Source organism: Salvia hispanica, chromosome 1 (genome assembly GCF_023119035.1).
Source record: "Salvia hispanica cultivar TCC Black 2014 chromosome 1, UniMelb_Shisp_WGS_1.0, whole genome shotgun sequence".
Taxonomy (NCBI): domain Eukaryota; kingdom Viridiplantae; phylum Streptophyta; class Magnoliopsida; order Lamiales; family Lamiaceae; genus Salvia; species Salvia hispanica.
In genome coordinates this window covers 37,253,157-37,276,917 of record NC_062965.1, presented here as the reverse complement: position 1 = coordinate 37,276,917, position 23,761 = coordinate 37,253,157, and the positions used below count along the sequence as shown (strand labels likewise).

General features: G+C 35.6%; 1 protein-coding gene and 1 long non-coding RNA gene across 2 annotated transcripts; both read right to left on the bottom strand.

The window, feature by feature from the left end:
• Positions 1 to 13,206: 13,206 nt before the first annotated feature.
• On the bottom strand, positions 13,207 to 13,615 carry LOC125210585. Its single transcript, XR_007174379.1, has 2 exons — positions 13,549 to 13,615; positions 13,207 to 13,354 (listed from the first exon to the last, which is right to left on the bottom strand). It is a non-coding gene; the product is annotated as an uncharacterized LOC125210585 (long non-coding RNA).
• Positions 13,616 to 18,618: 5,003 nt separating this feature from the next.
• On the bottom strand, positions 18,619 to 22,375 carry LOC125201760 (brassinosteroid LRR receptor kinase-like). Its single transcript, XM_048100001.1, has one exon. The coding sequence runs from the start codon at positions 22,196 to 22,198 to the stop codon at positions 18,794 to 18,796; it is 3,405 nt and encodes a 1,134-aa protein (XP_047955958.1). The 5' UTR covers positions 22,199 to 22,375; the 3' UTR covers positions 18,619 to 18,793.
• Positions 22,376 to 23,761: the final 1,386 nt, after the last annotated feature.

The following is a 23,761-nucleotide window of genomic DNA, read 5'->3' as shown; positions in this document are numbered from 1 at the left end:
CGGTACTTCCTCCACTGGCTCTTCCTCTTCTTCCACTACATCTTCTACAACTACCTCTTTTTGCGAGATCTTCTCCTTCTCTGCAGGCATGGTTGGACCTTCATAGCTTTTACCATTCCTCAGATTGATGGCTTTGCAATCCTTGCAGTCCTTGGGATTGACGACTCGACTTATTTTAACACAAGTGATACCCGCAAGTGTACGGGGCTAGTGTAGCAATTAGCAAGCAATAGTATCGTATCCCACAAAGACTAATTTGTATCAACTTAACTACCACGAACAAATGTTGAATACTATCTAGAGAATCGGGAAATGTTTGGTTTTATTCTAACACTACGAAAAGCATATAATGAACAAATAAATAAATAAAAACAAGTAAACACGGAGTGAAAAGATAATATGGAGAAAATTGTAGAACTCAAGGATCCGATGCACAATTCCAAGCTCTTATCCAATCAAATTGCCTTACCTTTTGGTGTCTCTACCTGCTTCAGTCTCATATCAGAATTGGCCATAATTTCCCCTGTCTGCTTCATAAACGTCATCAAGACATCTCCAAGCTCATGCTTCTTCGGCTCAACGACTTGTCCATTCGACACTTGAAACCCCGGAGGTGGCTACATGGCATTGTGAGGATTCCCATAAGACAAGTTGGGATGTGCCTTATTCCCAAAGTTGTTGAAGCTACCACCCCCTTGATTGTGGCAGTAGTTGTTGTTGAAATTCCGATTGTTACCGCCTTGGTGCAAGTAATTCACCTCTTCACTTTCGAGCCCGGTTGGCTCTGTTTCCATATAGCCAAACTTATTAGTTAAGAAATCCAGCTGCTTGGACATCATGTCCATCTTGTCAACGTCCGATGCGGACGCCACCCTGTAGGTTTTGCTTCTCTCATTCTTCCACCCATCATCGTTGGAGGCCACCCTCTCAATCACCTCTAATGCATCGTCTTCTCCCAACTTAAGGAGTGACCCCCCTGCGCTCATATTCAACTCGCGTATTGCCTCCGGAGTGGCTCCCCTGTGGAAAGTTACGATCTGTTGCCCCGGGCTTAACCCGTAGTTGGGGCATCTCTTCATCAGGTGTTTGAATCTCTTCCATGCCTCGTGAATATTCTCCCGATGATGCATTGCATAAGAGATGACTTCAGCTTGGCGCTTTGGTGTCTCGCTCGGTGGGTAGTATTTATCCAAGAAGAGCTCAACCATTGCATCCCAAGTTTCGACCGAGTTGGGATCCATGCTATCGTACAAATCCTAACATCATCCTTCAAAGAAAAAGAGAACAATCTGAGGCGAATCTGATCATCGGAGACCCCATTAGCCTTCACCGTGTTGCTGATTTGTATGAACTTGGTGAAGTGCTTGTTGGCATCTTCCGAACCTGTTCCACCAAATGCATGTGCTTCTGCCTTGTTTATCAATCCCGGTTTTAACTCAAAGCTGTTGGCCGCAATCCCGGCATTATTGATTGGTGGATTAGCAACTCGTCTATATGCATACAGATTCTGCACGGGCTGAACTGGTGGTCTCGCGTTCCGCTCAACCAACTGCCTCTGCATGTTGGCCATCTGCTCACGGAGTTGACGAATAACAAGATCCTCATTGTTGTTGTTCTCATCGTGGTTCTCATTGTTGTTCTCCTCCTCGTTCTCCATCAGTTGATTCAAATTGCATATATACATGTAATTAAGGTAATGATGGCTTACATGAATTTAATTATGAAACCATAATTCGTCAAACTAATGATTAATAACTTGGAGAATAAATTCTCCACAATCAATCACTAGAAGGGTTTTCGAAGTTCGCATATTACAAAAACGTATAATAAGCCGCGAAAACACAAACGATCAAGAAATTCACATAACATGAAATTAATCCACATAATCATATCCAAAAATTGGCTCTGATACCAATTGCTGGGGTTTGGTGCCCCTTGCACAGCGGAAGACTTGTACAAAACAAATAAATCGGACGTAGAATCTATTTGACCGATTATGCGATTAATCAATTCACATGTTAAACAGATAATTGCATGCTATAACGCATATAATTCATGCTCATAGAAAGTAAATCCTAAAACATGAATTCTACTGTTTAGGGTTACCGATTTGATTCTCCAAAGAATCGACGATTGCTCGCGCCTTCTCCACGTGATGATCTTCAATAGTAGACCACAGATCTTCTCTCTGGTTCCCGAACTGTATCTCGATATCGGGGTGGGCTGATCTTATCAAAATACTAGGACTCGAATAAAGGAGACAGAAGAAATCCTTTTGGGAAAAGGAGTAGAAATCGAAATCTTCTTCAGCTGGGGGGGCGAAAATTTTGAAAATTTCAAGTATGAAAATTGTGATTATTCTGTCTCCTTTATTCTCCTATTTATATTAAGTTCCTTTTGGGCCCAGACAGGGATCTATGGAAGGTTTTGGATATGGGCTCCCCCAATTAGCTTTTTACTAATTAAATTGAACCCACAATTTAATACAAGCTTATATTGGAATATTACGAGCAGCCACTACAGAAGTAATATTGAACTCTCCCCATCCAAATCCGAAATTACAAGTAATCCGGGTTTCCGTTGTTTATTATTTATTTCCCGAGCTTAAGATATAAATGACCATTAATTAATTAATGTCTGCTATGGACTTAATTAATTAACATCTTATTAATTCCAAGAGTGGACTTAGCAAGAAACACTTATTTATTATTCATAGAGTAATAAAACTCCAACTGGCCAGTTTTCCGAATAATAAAACCTTGTTCGAGCTCCTCTTGAGGAAATTATCAAACGAGACTCACCTTGCGCACGTTTCAACATAATAGCAATCCTAGCACCGCTAGATATTAATCACCACTACCCAATATATCGGGATTATTGGGTTGCGAAAAACCCGCACCATTTGATAAGTCAAAGTAGTGCATAATCAATACCGTATGCTCAATGCTAACGTATGTAAATTAAGAAATAGTATTTTATCAAGACCTAGTCTTTCAGTAGATAGCATAAAGACACGTCTTGCTGTTAGATCCGTTCAGTGCTATACCACACCAATGTCATCTTATTTCAGTAAGGCTTAGAAATATGCGGAGTGACATTGCAACCTTTCACGATAGGTAGCCAAAGCCTATCTAGGTTGTGAAATTCTTCTTTTTCTTTTGCGAAGCATTGCATAGATCTGACCATGTTACCTTAAAGTGGACGACGCCCACAACCGGTCTACTAAGCAAAAGACTTAGATTTTGTATACTTCTTATGCATTTAAATGTTTGTAAAACATCTTATAAATGTACAAGCAAACACAATGTAATAATAATAGTGATTCTATTCGTGCGAGACTGCTCGAATAATACTGAATCGGGTTAAAAGTGGATTGTAGAGTTTTACGTATACAAGCAAGATTCTATTCGCGCGAAACTTGCTCGAAACATGCTTTTCAGTATAACAAACCTAACAGTATTTATCCAAGAAGAGCTCAACCATTGCATCCCAAGTTTCGACCGAGTTGGGATCCATGCTATCGTACCAATCCCTAACATCATCCTTCAAAGAAAAAGAGAACAATCTGAGGCGAATCTGATCATCGGAGACCCCATTAGCCTTCACCGTGTTGCTGATTTGTATGAACTTGGTGAAGTGCTTGTTGGCATCTTCCGAACCTGTTCCACCAAATGCATGTGCTTCTGCCTTGTTTATCAATCCCGGCTTTAACTCAAAGCTGTTGGCCGCAATCCCGGCATTATTGATTGGTGGATTAGCAACTCGTCTATATGCATACAGATTCTGCACGGGCTGAACTGGTGGTCTCGCGTTCCGCTCAACCAACTGCCTCTGCATGTTGGCCATCTGCTCACGGAGTTGACGAATAACAAGATCCTCATTGTTGTTGTTCTCATCGTGGTTCTCATTGTTGTTCTCCTCCTCGCTCTCCATTAGGATTGGAGAATTATGCTCGTACTGTATAGGTGACGGAGGTGGAGAAGGAATAGGTACTGGAGTTCTCTGAACGGGAGAGGGTGGACGCCTATGACCCGGTGAAGATACGCGGATCCTCTGGTTCAACCTCCTCTGGGCGTTCCTCCTCCTGTTGGATGCTTCGATCTCGGGATCGATGGGTTCTAAAGGTGGACCTTTAGAACGAATGCACATACAACCTGAGCAAAGAAACACCAAGATTAGAGAACTCAAAAATAAAAATGAAAATAAATCAAATAAAATCTAGACTAGTAATCTCGATTATTATCACGATATTAAGCTCTAACGACACAAAATAGTCCTCGACAACGGCGCCAAAAACTTGACTCGACTTATTTTAACACAAGTGATACCCGCAAGTGTACGGGGCTAGTGTAGCAATTAGCAAGCAAGAGTATCGTATCCCACAGAGACTAATTTGTATCAACTTAACTACCACGAACAAATGTTGACTACTATCTAGAGAATCGGGAAAGGTTTGGTTTTGTTCTAACACTACGAAAAGCATATAATGAACAAATAAATAAATAAAAACAAGTAAACACGGAGTGAAAAGATAATATGGAAAAAATTGTAGAACTCAAGGATCCGATGCACAATTCCAAGCTCTTATCCAATCAAATTGTCTTACCTTTTGGTGTCTCTAGAATTACTAAGTCTACCATAATTATAGATTAAACCCCCTCCCGAGGTGAGAAACCTGCAGATTAGGTGCTAGGATTGAAGTTCCCTTCTAATCCTAAAACCCCTAACTCCCAAAAGCTCGATTAGGTCAAAGACCTCACTCAAAACCTCAACTCTCCCGAGTTTTATTGCATTAAGGTGTGAATTATTCTTATTTTCAGATTAATTATTTCATCTCCCGATTAATCTAATTAATCCTATACAATCAAGTGGTGATCAAGCAATTGAAAGGAATAAAACCAAGAATAATCAAATAACTACAAGAGCAAGGTAAGAACAAAATCAATTGGATAAAAACTATGAAATTAATGCATCATCGCCAAGAATTCTACAAAAAGGTGTTTAGGTACTCATGTTCATGGAGAAAACTAAGTTTAACACAAAGAATCCGAACAAAAACATGAAAGATAGATACTAAGAACTCTTGTGGAATGAATCTAGGAATGAAGTCTTCAATCTTCCGATCTAGAGTCTTCAATCTTCAATTCTCTCTCTCAAAGTGTTCTTGGAGGTGTGTGTGAGTGATAGAGGCGGTATGTGCAGAATGAATCTCGTGGGATCCAACCCTAGCCTTTTCTTCTCTTTTTTTCACTTCAAAAATCGCGTTTTCAGCTTTCAGACGCGTCAAACTGCAGTACCCGGCCGGGTGGCTATTTCAGATGGGGTTGGTGTTAGCCACCACGCCTTGAGTATTGGAGTATGGATCTAATTACTAGAGTGGGAAACTTGAGTTCTGAACTTGGTTTGAGAGCTTAAACTAATCTAACTAAGCGAGCATGAAATGAAATATAACCCTAGCGTTGGAGTTGTCAATTCCTCCGTCGAGGCTACAGAGCTAAGCTACATGGATCTAAACATCTAAACTACCAATTGCGAAAAGCATCCAAGAAACAGGAGTAAATAAATCATCAACATGAAAGTAAATCAAAGCTAGGGGTGGGCATTCAGGTTTCGGTTCGATTTTTTGCCCAAACCGAACCGAACCCGAAAAATCGAATTTAGGCTAAAATTGAAACCGAACCGAACCGAACCGAACCGAACCTAAAAACCTAAAAACCGAAAACCGAACTTAAAAAACTGAACTAAACCGAAAAACCCGAAATTATACGAAAAATCGAAAAAACCGAAATTATACAAAAAACCGAAAAACTGAAGGCTAACTTATCAATTGAAGGCTGATTTTATTTAATTAGTATAGCAATTATCTTAATATAGTACAAACATAAGTTAGGTAATTAATCGATTGTGCAAAACAAAAACAATACAAACTCATAATTAAACTGGAATTTAACTAGATTTTGTTGTCTATTGAAAAACTAAATTTAATCCATATATGAATAGAGGTTGAAGAATAAGCTATGCAAAGTGAAATTGATAAGAGCTAGAGTTGGATCTGGATCTGCATCAGAGTAGAGAGAGGCAAATGGGTCACATAATTGTGCAATTGAAGGTTTGGGTAGTGACGTAGTGTTTTACCTGGAGCTGGAGCCGTGAAGCTGTTGGGGGCGAGTCGGGCGACGGTGTGAAGTGTGAGGACTGATGGGCGACGGGCTGGGAGCTCTCTCTTTGTGCCGGCGTGGAGGGGCGCCGCGCCGGAGTTGGCCGCTGGAGGGGCGACGGCTTGGTGGTGGAGAGGGGGAGAGATTTGGGGTTTGAGAGAAGGAGGAGGCGGAGCGGCGTTGTATTCACAGACACGATGGTTAATGTTTTAGTTTTAGGGTTTTATTTCTAATTATAATTAAATAATATTATATATATATATATATATATATTAAAATATAATTTGGTTATTCAGTTTTTTCCATCCGAACCGAACCGAACTGGAAAACCAAAATTTTCAAAATTTTAAAACCGAATTGAACCGAAAAACCGAACAAATCGAACCGAATTTTAAATTTTCGGTTTGGATTGGTTCGGATATTTGATTTTCGGGTTTTTTGCTCACCTCTAATCAAAGCGGTAAAGAAAGCAAGGATCCAACATCGGAGTCGTCAATTCCTCCGCCGAAACCATTAAATCTAACTAGAAAGTGAGGTGTGAAAGAGCTTCTAAGATGGAGACGTCAATTCCATCGTCGAATCAACCAACAAACTGTAAACTTGCACTAAAGCATTGAAAACATAAAATTAAACCAAAGCTTCATAAAACTGTAAATAAACCGAGATCCAACGGCGGAGCCGTCAATTCCTCCGTTGAAACTTGGGATCTAACTACAGCATCTCAAAAGCAATAATAAAGCAGGGATCCAACATCGGAGTCGTCAATTCCTCTGCCGAAACCATTTAAATCTAACTAGAAAGCAAGGTGGTAAAGGAGCTGCTAAAATGGAGGCGTCAATTCCACCGTCACAACGACCAACATACTGTAATTTTACTGAAGACATGAAATTAAATGTAAACAAGAAATGAAATAACCAAAGCTTCAATAAATTAGAAATAAGCGAGGTCCAACGCCGGAGTCATCAATTCCATTACCGAACCCATTAAATCTAACTACAAAGCGAGGTGGTGAATGAGCTTCTAAGATGGAGGCGTCAATTCTAACGTTGAAACGACCAACACCATGTAAATCTATACTAAAATCTAGAATACATGACAATAAAATGTAATCCCGACATCGGAATCGTCAATTCCTCCGTCGGAACTACTACGCTAAGAAAGTCATATCTAAACTAAACTAAGCTAAGAAAGCATTCTACCTACACTACCGTAGCGTTCATCGCCCCTTTTTTATTGTGGAAAACTTCTATTTATAGGGTGGCTTCAATCTTCAACCCTACGGCAACTTCTCGTCAGATTTGACCATTTTACCCTTGCAGTAATTTAGGATGATTCAGCAGATACGTCTTCATGTGTGGATTCCTCTTGATCAACTTGATCAGCTCATGTCTTCATGTGGTGGGCTGATCAGCTCAGTGCTCCCCTTGATCAGCTTGTGTCTTCAACTGGTTAATTTGTCTTCAGATTGGACCATTTTTTCCTCCTTTTCCGAATTGATCAAGTTGTTCCTGCATTCTGCCGCTTCAACACTTTTTAGCTCATGCACACTTAAATTCACCACTTTTTCGCACATTATCAACCCGATTAGTGTATAAACACTTATAAAACCATGCATGAAACGAGCCTCATCAAGACACATAAAGGTAAAGGTTCTGTGAGATTAATCATCACAAGGTTCGTAGTAGTTGGATCCTAAAACTCTACATTCTTTAGCCTGCTTTGTACTCCCTCTGTCCCACTAGAAATGAAACGTTTTCCTTTGTGGGTTGTCCCATTAAAAATGAAATGTTTCTTAAAATAGAAATAACTTTATCTCTATTTTTTCCTCTCTCTTACTTTACTCTCTCTTCTTTAACTCACAAAACAACATTACATAAAATCTTGTGCCGAAAAGCAAACGTTTCATATTTATTGGGACGGAGGGAGTATTATTTTGTTTTTATACTTTCTTTTATTTGTTTATTTTTTTATCTAGTTTAATTAATCAAACCCAATTCTCTGTGTCTCAAGTCTAAATAATATATGATGCTTAGTATATGATAGTCAATTGCAATCTTATTCCCTGTGTTCGATATCCCGGTACTGGCCTTTAGCTATAGTAGATCTACCCTGTAAAGTTGCAGGTATTTTTAGATAGTGCACTAAGGCCTATCTCAGAGTCTATCTCTTTGCAATAGCCCTCGCGATTGTTGGCTACAATCGGGTGCTCAGAGATCTCTATCCAACAATGAGTAAGAGCAATCAACTCCTCTATGGAGTAGGTACCCCTCATCCACCCAGCCTCAAACGCCTCCCCGACTGTCTCCTTCTTCTTCCCCTTCATGTCGGGCACCTCGTTGCTAAAGTTGATATCACCGTGGAGAGAAGTAAAATTGAAATTGAGATTGGAAATGGATGAATGTGAATTGATGGGGAATGAAGTATATATAGTGGATTGAAAATTGAATTAAATTTAAAAACGAAATGGGATATCGGCTCCTCGATCAGACCGAGCCCCCGCAATGGAGGCCCATCGCAGGGCCGATATGAGCATCGGCTGGAAGGCGGACGCAATGGGGCATGGAGATAGGCCCCCTCTCCACAATGGAGGCCTTTGAGAGCCCATGAGGTGGCCGATCGCTCAGCCCTTGCGATCGGCAATCATTGCTAATGCTCTAAGTCTTGCTCGATCTTTGTTGTGAACTTCTTTTAGTTGCTTTGAGCTAGCGGCGGATGGAGGTGGGTCGAGTAGGGTTGGCCGACCCCACCACCGTCCCCGGAGAACAGCCAGAAAATTCCTCTTATTGGTTCCCGACCCTACGGTGTTTGAAATTCTGCCCTTGATTTCGTAGATCTGTGTCTGGAATTCTGCCCTTTGACTCTGTAAATCTGTGATACACAAATAAGAGGGGGATAATTGAGGAAGAAGATTACAGTTGGGCTTGGGCCTTGTGCTCTACTTAATATGCTTAGACTTTCGTTTCGTTAAAATAAGGGGACGAGGAGTATATATCAAAAAGAGATAAAAATAAATTACTAGTCATGAATATCTTGAATATCTTAAAAATATAATGCTATGTGAGGCACTACAAAGGAGTACATACAGTATGAGAGTATATTTTGAGTGAGCATTATTTATAATAATTTCTTATAACATGTTTTTAGATTTAAAGTAATATTTTTAAAATCTGGTTCCACTTTCTTTTTTGGGTCCGATTTGATTTTTTAAAACCGAACATAACAATATACCAAATTATATTTGGTAATATTTTTTTCCCTAATTTTAATTAATATGATCATTATCTTTAGTTTTTGTTATTGATTTTAATTACCTTTCTATTTAGATTGATGGATTAAATTTTCTTGAAAAAGACGTCGAATAACTGTTAGTTGTTCTCGGTAATATTGAGCAAAAATCACGACTGGAAGATCATGGGATGGTTGATAATAATTCAAACAAGATTGAAATTGTGAAAAAGAAATTAATGGCTATCTCAAATTTTGAAAATTTATTGATGTAAATATTCTGAACTGTACTCATAAGAGCCAAGTATTGCGTTTAACCTAAGATATTTATATTTCATCTGTAATGTATTTTATTAAAAAATACATTTAAATATTTATTACTTTCTCATTCTACGAATAGGAGTTCCGTTTTTTCCATTTTAGTCCGTCCGCGAATAAGAATTCCGGTTCACTTTTACCATTAATGGTAATCGTGTCCCACACTTCCACCGACTCATTTCACTCACATTTCATTTAAAACTAATATATACAAGTGAGATTCCTATTCTACAAACTTTTTTCCACTTAGTTTTCTCAACATTTTCTAAAACTCATGTCGCCAAGAAATGAGACTCCTAATGATGGACGAAGGGAATTATTCAACCCATGATTTTTAATTCCTGGATTCGCTATTACTTTGAGCGATCAGCCATCATTGCTAATGCTCTTAAGTCTTGCTCAATCTTTGTCGTAAACTTCTTTTAGTTTTTTCAATTTGTAGTTTAAACATTCGTAATCATAACCATAAGTGATTTTACATGTTTTTCATTTCTTTTAAAGTTCAAACAATTCAATGTTTCCCTGATATTCGATTCTTAATTAATACTAGTACTACAACTATTAGGACTAATGAATTAAACTTGACTAAGCATATGATATAGAATCTGATAACTAAATCACGCATCATGTGTACAGTAATGACATAACTGAGCATATCAGTTATAAAACAAATCATATCAATTTCAAGTGCAAAACATATTAGTTCTCTTTATGAATTTAACTGTTTTTTGAAAATATATGAACAAGAAATAAAATATCATCAAATTTATTGTTTTAAACACATGCAATTAAGATATCATTAAATTCCTTGTAAAGTTAGCTTTATTTTATATTTTGTAAAAAACAGTTTAAATGCATTATATTATTCGTAAAAATAAGAAAATATACATTTTGAGCTTGCCGGCAATAATAAAAATGTAAATTGGGAGATAAGATACTAATTTTGAAAATTGGTGGAACCACACAGAAAAGAGGGAAAGAAAATGAAAACGACGATTTGTGACATTAAATAATAACAAAGGTATCTATAATCTATCATTTATAAATATATAATGTCAGAGTACATGCGAAGAAAATTTTTCTGCACACTTTCATAAAATATTGATAACTATATTATACAATTGTATTAGCATGTAATATACATTATTAATATATGATTGTTGATAAGTGAATAAATGGATGTCAATTAGTTAAATCTCACTCTCTTTAATCATTAGATAAAAATAAGATCAAGTGGTCTCTCTCTCAATTTATGTTATTAACTAATTAAATTATGATATTTGTTACGATCTCATTGGTTAATAAATATTTTATTATTATTCAAATATCTTTAATATATTAAATTAAATATATAAAAATATTATACTAAAATTCATATTTTTTCATCTTCAATAAATTGAGATCACATTTGGTATAGTTATATTCACAAAACAAATCTTTATTTCTCTCTACATGTAATATTTCTTCAATTTTATTATTTCATTAGCATATAATATACTCCCTCCGTCCCAAGATAAGTGGCCTACTTCTTTTGGGCACGGGATTTAAGGAATGGTATTTAAATAAGTTAAAGTGGAGAGAGTAAAGTATGAGAGAGGGAAAAGTAGAGGAGAGAAGAGAGAATAAAGTAGGTGGAGAATAAAGTAAGAGAGATGACTTTTTGCTAAAAATGGAAATAGGTCACTTATAGTGGGACACCCAGGAATACAAGTCACTTATCTTGGGACGGAGGGAGTACTATATTAGTATATGATGGATATGAATATATATTGAATATAAAGAGTTGTCAAATCAGTCAAATCACACTTTTATATATCTAATGAATACAATAAAAACTCTCTTGACCAATGCATAAAACGAGACCAAGTGGTTGAGCAATATATGTGATTATGTCATTGGTCAATAAATGTTTTATTTAATATTCAAATATCTTTAATATATTAAATTAAATATATATATAAATTATACCAAAATTCATATTTTTTCATCCTCTATAAATTGAGATCACATTTGCTATAGTTCTATTCACAAAAAAAATCTCTATTTCTCTCTACATGTAATCTTTCTTCAATTTTATTATTCCATTAACATATAATATACTCATATATTAACATGGATATGAATACATAACACATAAAGAGTTGTCAAATCAATTAAATCACACTTATATATATCCAATGAATACAATAAAAACTCTCTTGACCAATGCATAAAAGGAGACCAAGTGGTTGAAAAATATATGTAATTATATCATTTGTCACAATGTCATTGGTCAATAAATGTTTTATTTAATATTTAAATATCTTTTATATATATTATATATATAAAAATTATACCAAAATTCTTATTTTTTTATCCTCTACAAATAGAGATCACATATACTATAGATCTATTCAAAAAAAAAAAAACTCTACTTTTCTCTATATATAATATTCTTTCTATTTTACAATTTCTCATTTTTTAAAAAAAAAATCATTGTAGATAATGAGAATGATATGTTCTCTAATTCCTAAAATTTCACACCTTCCTAAAATTATTTGTATTTTAATTGTTACTACAATTTATGACTTTTGTTTATTTATTTTTATTTTATTTTGCATTTGTTATAATTTTATAATAATATAATAAAAAAAAAACAATTATCATGTACTATATACATCTATACATCTTAAACATAAAAGCCAAAATACAACAAAATTCATTTTCATGCCCACTGATTTCATACATAGAATAAAGGGATGTGAGTAGTCAAATCTCATTTAAGGCTCTCAAGCTTGACATGGTAAAAACTTGGAACCAATAATTATGCATTAAATCCAGAGGTTAAAAGCCTTCTACTTAGTTGTAAAGCAGATTACATTAAATCATTTATGTGTATACACATCATCTGAATGTATATACAACCCAAACAAATTGCATAGTGAAGGTTTCAAACCCCCCCCCCTCCCAAAAAAAAGTGGAGGATTTCCCCCTGAAATAGAAATGGGGAGGGGGAATCAATTTCGACTTTGAATTATTTAGAAAATTCTTTATAAATACCAGTTGCAATTGCACACATTCACAAACTACAGGTTCTTATTTCTCTATCTACACTTTTACTTTTCATTTTATATCTCTATTCATCTTCATATTTTCTTTTGTTTCGAATAATTCAATGCTTATAATAACCATTTATATTTTTACAGATAATTAAGATATTTAAATACCATCTAATATTTTTAACTAATCATTTATTGTTTTTTGGTTAGTTATTTTTTTTAATGTTGTATTTATTTAATATTCAATCTATTAACTATTTATATTTGACAGATAATTAAGGTACGTGAAACTATCTAATATTTTTATTTACATAGCTTACCTTTTATTGTTTTTTACTTAGTTATTTCGTTTTACTACTATATTTACTTAATGTTCCCTTATTACAAATACATTGCATAAATCAATACAGAAAAGATACAATTCTCTTGCAACTTTTCCTGTCTGCATAGAGAAAAACAAAGGAAAATTCAAAATGAGAAGAAGATAGCAGCAATACAGGTACATTGTATATGGTTGCAGCAACAACAACAATATTACCTTCTATATATCAATACTCATCTTCTAAATCTAATCGCTCCCAACATCTTTTGGGCTTTTGCAGATACTAACAAGCACTGAGAAACAATTGAAGTACAAATTCAGAATGTTAAGAGATGAAAAGGTCCAACACTAGATTATTTCGAGAAAATGTAGAACAAAAGAAGATCCATAAGAGGAAATGCATAAAAACAAGAATAGATGAAGAGAAGAGTGTAATCTGTACAAAAATGTATTTTCAATTTCATGATTTTTTTTCTATGAAGATTACCTTTTTTGAATGAAACTTTATCATGACATGAACTTCAACTTCTTCTCTATTCTAACGATGTAGCTTCTGCATCAAAGGGATAAATTCTAAAGTAAGAAAAAAAATATTTTTAGGGGATATTGAAGAAATGCTTTCATCTCATTACCCAACAGAAAAAATACTAATTCTGATAACAAAAACTGACTACTAGTTGTGTTAAATCAATCACAACAGTCATATAAGGAGCAAAATAAAGATAAAAATTAATTCACAAAATGGTGACTTCTCAAAAAGAAAAAGTCTTCCATGTAACTAGGTGGGTGGGGTATTCACCCCAGTAACAAAAAAAAATAAAAGCCAAAAATTATTTATGTGAGCATAACTTCACTGTTTTAGAAAATAGAAAAAAATTAAAGCAACGGGTTCCTACAAATTAATTCATTTTGTAGATCTAAATAATTCAACTATTAAATAATTTTATTAATTCCATTTTTTATTTATTGCTGCATAGTACAATATAACATATAAAAATATCAAAATCAGAAATTTAATTTTTAAATATATTTGCATATATTAAAGAGCAAGCTAAATATTCTCTATATAAACGTTTAGGATCTACAATTATTTTGTAGATTTTAAATGGACAAAAATGGAAAAAGATGTTTATTCATGAGAATTTTAGGGTAGAATATTTCTAATTTTTACCCTAATCGTATAGAGTAGAGTTATTAACCTATATCATATGGTGATATAAATCCATAGAAATCCTCTATAAAAAATATTGTCATATGTGGATGAAAAAATCGCCAAAATCTGACCGAAAGAAGCAATATATTTGCATTTCCGAGCATTTTTCTATAAAAACAAACAACGAAATATGCAGATAGTGTTAAAACAACAACCAAAATAACGTTAAAAAAATATTCAGTGACTAAAATTGTACTATTTGGTCAAATCCAGCACTCCCAAAATAATAAACTTTAAAAAATGGTGCAAGTTTCAGTGATTTCAATTTTCTCTAATTATGTCTTAATCTAGTTAAAGTTAAACTATATCTGTAGCGAACTTATAGCAAATGTGAAGCAATATAAATCAAATCAAATGTTACATAGCAATACTAAAAAAATGCAACTTTGCTTGGAACAATATAAATCAATTCAAATTTTATATAAGAATACTAAAAAAATTATCTTTCTAATAATATTGTAATCATTAGTTGTTTCTTTTTTGGAATAAAAATCAATCTTAATACTATATAGTGATATCAAAATTTAATGTTATTAACAACACTTAAATACATACTTATTCAATTAATAAAATAGTGCATCACGCTATGATTGAATATATGGACAATATTTCATTAGAGGGATGGAGCATATAATGATTCGATTCTAAAATTCACATGTTCAATAATACTCCCTTTGTCCCACTAGAAATGAAACGTTTTCCTTTTTGGGTTGTCCCATTAAAAATGAAACGTTTCTTAAAATAGAAATAACTTTATCTCTACTTTTCCCTCTCTCTTACTTTACTCTCTCTTCTTTAACTCACAAAACAACACTACATAAAATCCTGTGCCGAAAAGCAAACGTTTCATATTTATTGGGATGGGATATAGTAATTGAATATTAGAATAAATCACCTTTTATCTATGAATGAATGGAGTAACAATCTCATTTCTTAATTCGTCTTGCTCATTTTTTTATTTCTTTTAAATTGTTGTTGCATGATCTTTGATCCAAATTTTCAAAGTAAAGTATTTATTGTTACGTGTTTTGTTTGCTTTAGAGTTTAATAATCTTTACCTTCCTTGTGGATCGACACGAAGTAGTACATTCGATGATGTATTCTTGCGGTATCGTTGTAATATTAGAGTTATTTTATTAAACTTGTGTGATCTTGCACTTGATTATATAACTCGAAAATTATACATCAGTTGTGATGATGATTATGTTACTTGTGATGATACATTTAATGTTGTGTTATTTCAACATAAGCTCCGTATATAATTCAGGTGTCTCGGGAGTAGATGTGGACAAATAAGTTGTGATGATATATACAATATTGCGTTGTTTCAACATAGATCCATATTTTTAAAATACTGAATCGTGCATCGCACGAGTGTAATACTAGTCACAGTTTTATTGATATTTTACATACATTATATTGAGATTTTGCATACACTATATTGAGACTTTTTTTGCATTTGTTGATAAAATCTGCTTATCAACATGTACGAAAATTGAAATATAATTTATCAAATTTCATCACCCGAACATCGTCGGAACATATGCAATTGAGATCTCGTTGGAATCCTTATAAAGTTTTCTTTAATTTGATATATTTTTTGTGAAAAAATAATTTAAATTGAGAGAGTTACGTAAATTTAAAGTTTTAAGATGATTCTGATGAGAGAAAATTGACATTAATACCCTTTAAGTTTATTTAATAATTTTTTAATTTATAGTATAATTCATGTGACATTATTTCAACAACTAGATCTATTAATCTAATGACTAAAATTTGGTCTTAATTTGTTATTGCTAATTAGTTAGCAATTGATCACTACCCACCCACTTAATACTTAATTACTAACTATTATTAAATAATAACCATTAGATATTCAAATCAAAAGCATAGATTATCAGCCCCGGAATGTCAATACAATAAAAAAAACATAAATAATGGTATTAAAGTCAATTTACATCAAATTAGTTATAACCAACTTTTAAAAAATATCCCATAACTTTAAAATGCATATAACTTTCTCGATTTAAATTATTTTTTCGCACAACATATATCAAATTAAAGATAATTTCATAAGGATTCTAACGAGATCTCACTTGCATATGTTCCGATGTCAAATGTCAAAATTTGAAAAAATTTCAAAAATTTTCCTAATTTTCGTTAACAGCTTTATATCAATACACGACACATAATATGTCAATACAATGCTTGCACAATGTCAATATGAAATTGTATTGACATTGTCATGTCTTTGTGTTGATGTATTTCATACACTGTATTGACATTGTGTTTTTAAACCATAAATTTGATAGTTGTTATTATCTTTTTAATATTAAAAATTAAAAAACGAAATTACACATGGCAAATTGTAGACCACAAGATTTCTAAAAAATCCTATGATCTTAAATTAGTTGTAGTTAGCAATTAAATAATGAGTTAGCAATTGATCACCCTCGTATCAGTATATATAGTTCGACTTGATCCCACTAAATCGGACGATTTTGTTTAATTTTTATCGTTAATTTTATTTTCTATTATACTCGCAAATCCAAGTTGTGATCAAGAGGCCAAATTTAAAATAATCGGTTTAGTTAAATTATCAATTTTTTTTAAGTTTCACACTGTAATATTTTGTATAAAAATGAAAATTTGTAGATCTTGTTAATTAACGCTCATTATCAATAAAATTTAATTTCGGGATTACTAAAGCCAATATTTATACACCAAGTTACGTTACTACGTTTAGAAGTTCCATAAATTTACAATATTTACTCAATTATTAAAAACAGATAAACTTTTGTAATTAATTAATAGAATAAAATTGAAACAATAATATAAATCAAAATACAAAAGCAAAACGCTAGCACCCGTGTTAAATATTTGTTCCTTTCATTTACCAAGAAATATCTCTCAAATTTAATAAACTCATAGATCTCGAAGCCATTCACTTCTAAAAATTTTAATGTACGTATTAGTGAAATTTTGCATAAATAGAATGAAAGTAATGCGATAAGTTTTTTCAATTTTCTCCATGCATTTATTGGATAACGACATGGGACTGCTTACCAAATAGAAAATGAGTGGAAGAAAACAAAACTAATAAAGCTGTTGATACAATGAATGTTCTGTATGAAGGTCCTACAAACCGGAAAACACAAAATTATAGTCCTTGTTCTATCATCAATGTTTTTCATTCTCTTCATACACATCAATTATTGTAAACAACATGTATAATACATATTCTGGCTATTAAAAAAAAAAAGAAAAGAAAATATCATGGGTGGTCGAACAAACTGCTAACAAAGGAACGAGATCGAAAATCTGTACATAAATGAAGTGATATGATAGAAAATTTTTGGAATCATAAAATTGGGATTGTCACAACTGAAAAGAAGGGGGATGAAGGTCAAAACTGGTCCTGAATATATGCTCATTTTATGATTTTGGTCCAATACTTTATCTTTTGAATTTTTTCATCCTAAACATTTCAACTCGGATCACAATTGGTCATACACTAACAATTCCGTCAATTTTTAAACGGTTTTAACCCGATTTTGACCGATTTTTTAACGGTTTTAACCCGAATGAGACTGTTAAAACCATCAAAATCGGGTTAAAACCGTTTAAAAATTGACGGAATTGTTAGTGTAGAACCAATTGTGATCTGAGCTGAAATGTTCAGGATGCAATAATTCAAAAGATAAAGTATTTGACCAAAATTATAAAATGGGCATACGTTCAGGACTAGATTTGCCCTTTACTCAATAGATTATTGTTGAAAAAAATAAACTGCTTCAATTCGATTCTTGTAGTTAGAAACACAGCCACAAGCAAGATGTGAGGAATTGAGAAAATAAGGGAAACAAGGACGCTCATGTACACTCTGCATATCAAATCTCTATATACATAATACATTATATGATTAGTAAATAAAAGCAAACATACATTTTGAGAATACATACTTGGCTGCAATAAAAATGTAAAACGGGAGATAAATATTAATTTTGAAAAAAGGTGGTAAAACCACAAAAAAGAGTTAAAAAGATAATGAAAACTATGATTTGTGATAGTAAATAGTAGTACTACAAAGTAACAATCACCACTCAATCTGACGATTTTGTTTTAATTTTTATCGTTAATCTTATTTTATACATATTATTATACCCGCAAATCTAAGTTGTGATTAAGAGGCCAAATATAAAATAATCAGTTTATTTAAAATTTAAATTTAAATTCTAACCACAAATAAGTTTAAAAGTGCTATAGTGGTTCGATGAAATTCACATACTACTGTAAAGATGGACAATCTAAGATCGTTCTGAATTTTCTGCACTCTCGATCAAATAGTATTATATACTATGCAAATATTTAATTGATGCAAACTCAAAAACTACGTATTTACACTGCACATTTCAAAAGAACCTACCACATCCGAATCACTACATAAATACTAGTACTATATGTGTGGGTGCAGCTGTTTAATCGGAATCGGAATCGGAATCAGAACCGAAATAGTGTTTCACGACCAGTTGGTCATCTCGATACCTTCAACGTCGGCATCAAGATTCCCCGATCCAGCCTGAATCTCCTTCAGCATGGCTATGACTTGGATCATCGTAGGTCGCTTCGACGGCCGATCATCCAAACAAGCGCACGCGATCTTCAAATGCTGCAACAGCTCCATCTCCAACTCGGGATGCCCCGCTATTAACCGATGATCAAACACACGCGCCAGCTTCATCCTCGCACACTCCTTCACCCACCCCACCAGATTGTCGTCCCCAAAATCCGACTGGTCCGTGGGGCGCCTCCCCGTCAGGAGCTCCAGCATCACCACTCCGTAGCTATACACGTCCCCCTTGGTCGAGCATCTGAAGCTCTGGTAGTACTCTGGGGGCACGTACCCAGGCGTCCCAGCCAGCGTGCTCACACTTAGGTGCGTGTCGACCACACTCTCCATCACCCTCGCCATCCCAAAATCCGACACCCTCGCCTCAAAATTCTGATCAATCAGTACATTGCTCGACTTCATGTCTCTATGAATGATGTTGGGGCTGCAGCTGTGGAGGAAGGCCAATCCCCGGGCCGCCCCAACCGCCACCCTACGCCTCATCGGCCAGCTCAGCTTCTTCAGCACCCCTTCTAGGCTCCCGTGCATCATATACTCGTAAACCAGAAGCCGCTCCTCCCCCACCTTGCAGTACCCTAACAACGGCACTAGATTCCGATGCTTGATCCTACCTATCGTCTCCATCTCAGCAACGAATTCCCTATCACCTTGCCCACTCACATGCTTCAGTTTCTTCACTGCCACCACAGACCCATCCTTGAACACGGCCTTGTACACGTCTCCAAACCCTCCCGAACCAATGAGGGCGCCACTGTGGAACCCGTTTGTGGCCTCCACAAGATCACCAAATGTGAGCCTCTGCATAGGCCTCTCATCAAAAGTTGAGAGATTAACGCTTAGCGCCTCACGTGTCCACACCATGTTACCCGATGAGCTTGATTGCTTCTCCGGGTAGGCCTCCCCACCTGCCCCCTCATCCCTTCTCCGCCTCTTGTTCATCTCCATAACCACAACCATAACAACGAATATGCAAAAGAGAGACAAGGCCAGCCCCATTTCCACATTCCCTACAAGGGATGCTTCTCTCCTCTTAGGCCTCGCCCCGTTTCCTCCACCCGATGCTGAGGAGCTGCACGGGCTAAGAGGGTATCCACAAAGTCCAGAGTTATTCACAAATCGATAATCCGGGAATGTATCAAGTGGAGCAGATTCTGGGATCTTCCCACTCAGATTGTTGTTGGACAGATCAATATCTCCGAGCCTGAGACTAGTTAACGACGGTGGGATGGTTCCATTCAACTTATTGAACGACAAATCAAGAATCGCAACGTTTTTTAGGCCTCCAAGCTCATCGGGAATAGGCCCGGAGAGGCCATTATGCCCCAAGTTGAGCACAAACAAGTAAAACATGGAACCAAGCTCTATAGGAATGCTACCAACCAAGTTATTATACGAAAGGTCAAGAAATATCATGGAACCATTGTGGTTGAAATTAGGCTGAGTGATGCCCCTCCAGACGAAGCCAACGGTGCAGGGATGCCTCCTCGACACCCTGCTCAACCCCTCATCCCTAATTCCTCCAAACTCAAGCAAATTCCCGGCTCCATGGCAGTGATTGCTTCCGTTGTTCTTGATGTACACGTAACTCTTCCCGGTCAGCAACGCCACATCAATGTAGCCGGACTGCTTGAACAGAGGCGGTGGAATGGTCCCATTCAAAAAGTTGGTGTTGAGGTCGAGCCAAATCAAGCTCCTGCAGTCCCCCAACTCACCCGGGATCATCCCGGACAACGAGTTGTTCCCGAGCTTCAGAATCGCTAGATTCGAGAGACGCCCCAGAGAGGCCGGTATCTCACCACTCAACTGGTTGTTGGACAGAGAAATCCAGTTCAACTTGGTGCAGTTGCTGAGGGTAGCAGGAATAGACCCTCTCAAGTAATTGAAATCAAGAATGAGATTCTCCAAGCTCTGCAACTGCATCAACTCTTGTGGGATTTCACCCCTTAATTGATTAAACAGCAAGATCATATCTCTGAGCTGGAACAGAGAACCTAAGCTAGGTGGGATTGTCCCAGTCAAATAGTTGAAACTGAGATCAAGGGAGGCCAAGTTAGAGCAATTGCTTAAGCTCTCAGGTACAACACCAGTTAACAGATTGTTCTGAAGGTACAACACTTTGAAGCTGTTCCTTGGATCTTGACAGAGCTGTGAAGGGATCAAACCAGAGAGACTATTGGAGCTCAAATCCAAAGTCTCCAAATTTACCAATCCGGAGAGGGAATCCGCTACTGGGCCCACGAAATAATTGAAAGACATCTTCAAAACCCTCAATCTGCTGAGTTTCAAGAATGTCTCCACCGGAAATTCGCCGGAGAAGTTGTTGACAGAGACGTCGAGGAGCTCGAGAAGAGAGCAATCCCCAAGCTTTTCAGGCAGTTTGCCGCTGAAATTGTTTACAGACAAATCCAATTCCAAAAGAGACGAGCAAGAATTAGAGGAAGACAACGGAAAAACACCATGGAAATGATTCTGTTTAAGGTAGAGAAACTGCAAGCTCCCAATCGGGTTAGGAGCTGCACCAGTGAGCTGGTTATTGGTAAGATTAAGGAATCTGAGTTTCTGGCAAATGGAAAAATCAACTTCGCCGTAGAATTTGTTGGAAGATAAGTCTAGATGAATCAAATTCTCACAATCGCTCAAAACGGGAAATCCAGTGGAGAAATTGTTTCCCTTCAAAGACAAGTGTCGAAGCTCCGGAAACTTAGTGCTCGACAAAAGCCAAGAAACCGCGTTTTCTCCAGAGATTTTGTTGTAAGAGAGATCGATAAATTGGAGCAACATTAGCCCTGGCGGTGGGGCTTGTTCATCAAAAGGCGTCATGAAATTGCCAGAGAGATTGAGGGATACCAAATTGGGGCAGAGACCGAGAGCTGAAACGTCGGAAACGGGGCCGGAAATCTGGTTTTGGGCGAGGTCTAAAGAGGTGAAGGAAGTGGGGCATGAGAATTTGGAAGGGAGGTGGAGTGTGCCGGAGATGTTGGCGTTTTTGAGGAGGAGGGATTGAAGGTGTTGGAGGGGGAGGAGGAATTGAGCGAGTGTGGAGAAATCGGTGTGGAGAGGGTGGTTGGAGAGGTGGATTGAGGAGACGCGGGCGTGTTTGCAAGAGACGCCGCTGAAATTGCATGGGGAGATTGTGGGCTGCCAGTTGGGGAGTTGGTCGGGGTTGGGGAGTGAGTGCTTAAAGGAGAGGAGGAGGCGTGAGTCGTCGTCGCCGTCTATGGCGGAGGAGGAGAGAGATAGGATGAGGAAGAGGAGTGGGCGGAGATAGGGGTGGTGGTGGGGGTGGTGCTCCATTTTGTTTTTCCCAGCAAGACTGGATTTTTATTATGGATAGTAGCTACGCCATTGATAAGAGATTTAAGAGTGAGGATAGATTTTGCTGAAATATATGTTCAATAATTATGAGGGAAGTGGACAGGGTGACAAATATACAGAGCTGCCATGTGACATCTCTCTCTCTGTCTCTCTCTCTACATGTATTGGTGGTTAGTTGCTGTGTCAATGAGTTTGCATGTATGGGGATGGTTGGATGGGATGGATCGGTCACTCTCACTTCTGTACAAGATTCTATTGCCCTTTAGTTAAATGCTTTCATTCGCATTCAATTTTTACTCATCGCTCTTTTACTCTTTAAACTCCATTGACAGGTAGTTTAGTTATTCATTTGTGAATGCAAGGTTACTTGTCGTGATATACTGCATCCATCCGTTAAAAACATATTTCCTTTTGCTATTTCGAGATTTCTACGATTTTAAATTTAATTTATTTTTTTATCCATTTTAGTGAAATGAACAACACATTGTTCAAATAAATTAAAAATTGAGTCCGCGTTCTACTAAATAGATTATAAATAATGGATGAAGGGTATATATATTTAAATGTATAATAGGATTTAGTTTTATTTTGATCATAATTTTGTACAAAGATTTTCAGGTACTCCCTTCGTCCCATAATATATGTCACACTTTCTTTTTTAATTTTTGCCACAAAAGATGTCACATTTCCATTTTTGGAAAGTGTTCTCTCTCACTAAATATTAAAAATTATATTTTCTCTCTCCATTTAACACACAACACAAAACCTCATAAAATCTCGTGTCATCCCATAAGTGTGACATCTTTTGTGGGACGGAGAGAGTATTAGTGTTTAGTGGTTAAATGAAGAAAGAATAAAGTAGAAGTTAGAAAAAAATAGGAGACAAAATAAAGTAAGAGAGATAGAATGTTGTTTTTTTTTTGTCATAAAAGAAAAGGTGTCACTTATAGTAAGACGACCTAAAAAGGAATACGTCTCACTTATAATGGGACGGAGGAAGTATGTATAAATATAACTAATTTTTATATATGTATATTAAAATAGTAATTATATGTTAGTATATGTTATTTAATAGTAATAACTTATTTGGACTGTATATTTTTTTTTAATTCGTGCGGCTAAGAATTTGGGCCACCACATGTTTGATGTTCCAAATATAAGAAGACAAAGGCATATGGGTTAATTTCTCTCACAAAATACCTTATATTAAAATCCTCATGATTTTCTTCGATTTACGTAATTTTTTCACGTACCATTTATCAAATTAGAAATGAATTTAGAAGGGATTATAACAAAATCCTAATTGTATATGTTCTGACAAATTTTTTATACAAAATGTGAAAATCTAGGTATGAACAAACAAAATTTGTATATGCACTTAAAAAAGTCAAAATATATAATTATACCAAATTGTAATAATAACATGTTTGATTATTATACAATGAATCTATATAAAATAATCACGCCAACATCGCCAAAAAAAATGATACCCAAATAATTTGAAATTCGAACGATGGAATCAGTAGATGATTATTAATATTT

Coding starts and splice junctions, on each gene's coding strand:
- LOC125201760 (XM_048100001.1), bottom strand. CDS start 22,198: ATGGAGCACCACCCCCACCACCACCCCTATCTCCGCCCACTCCTCTTC.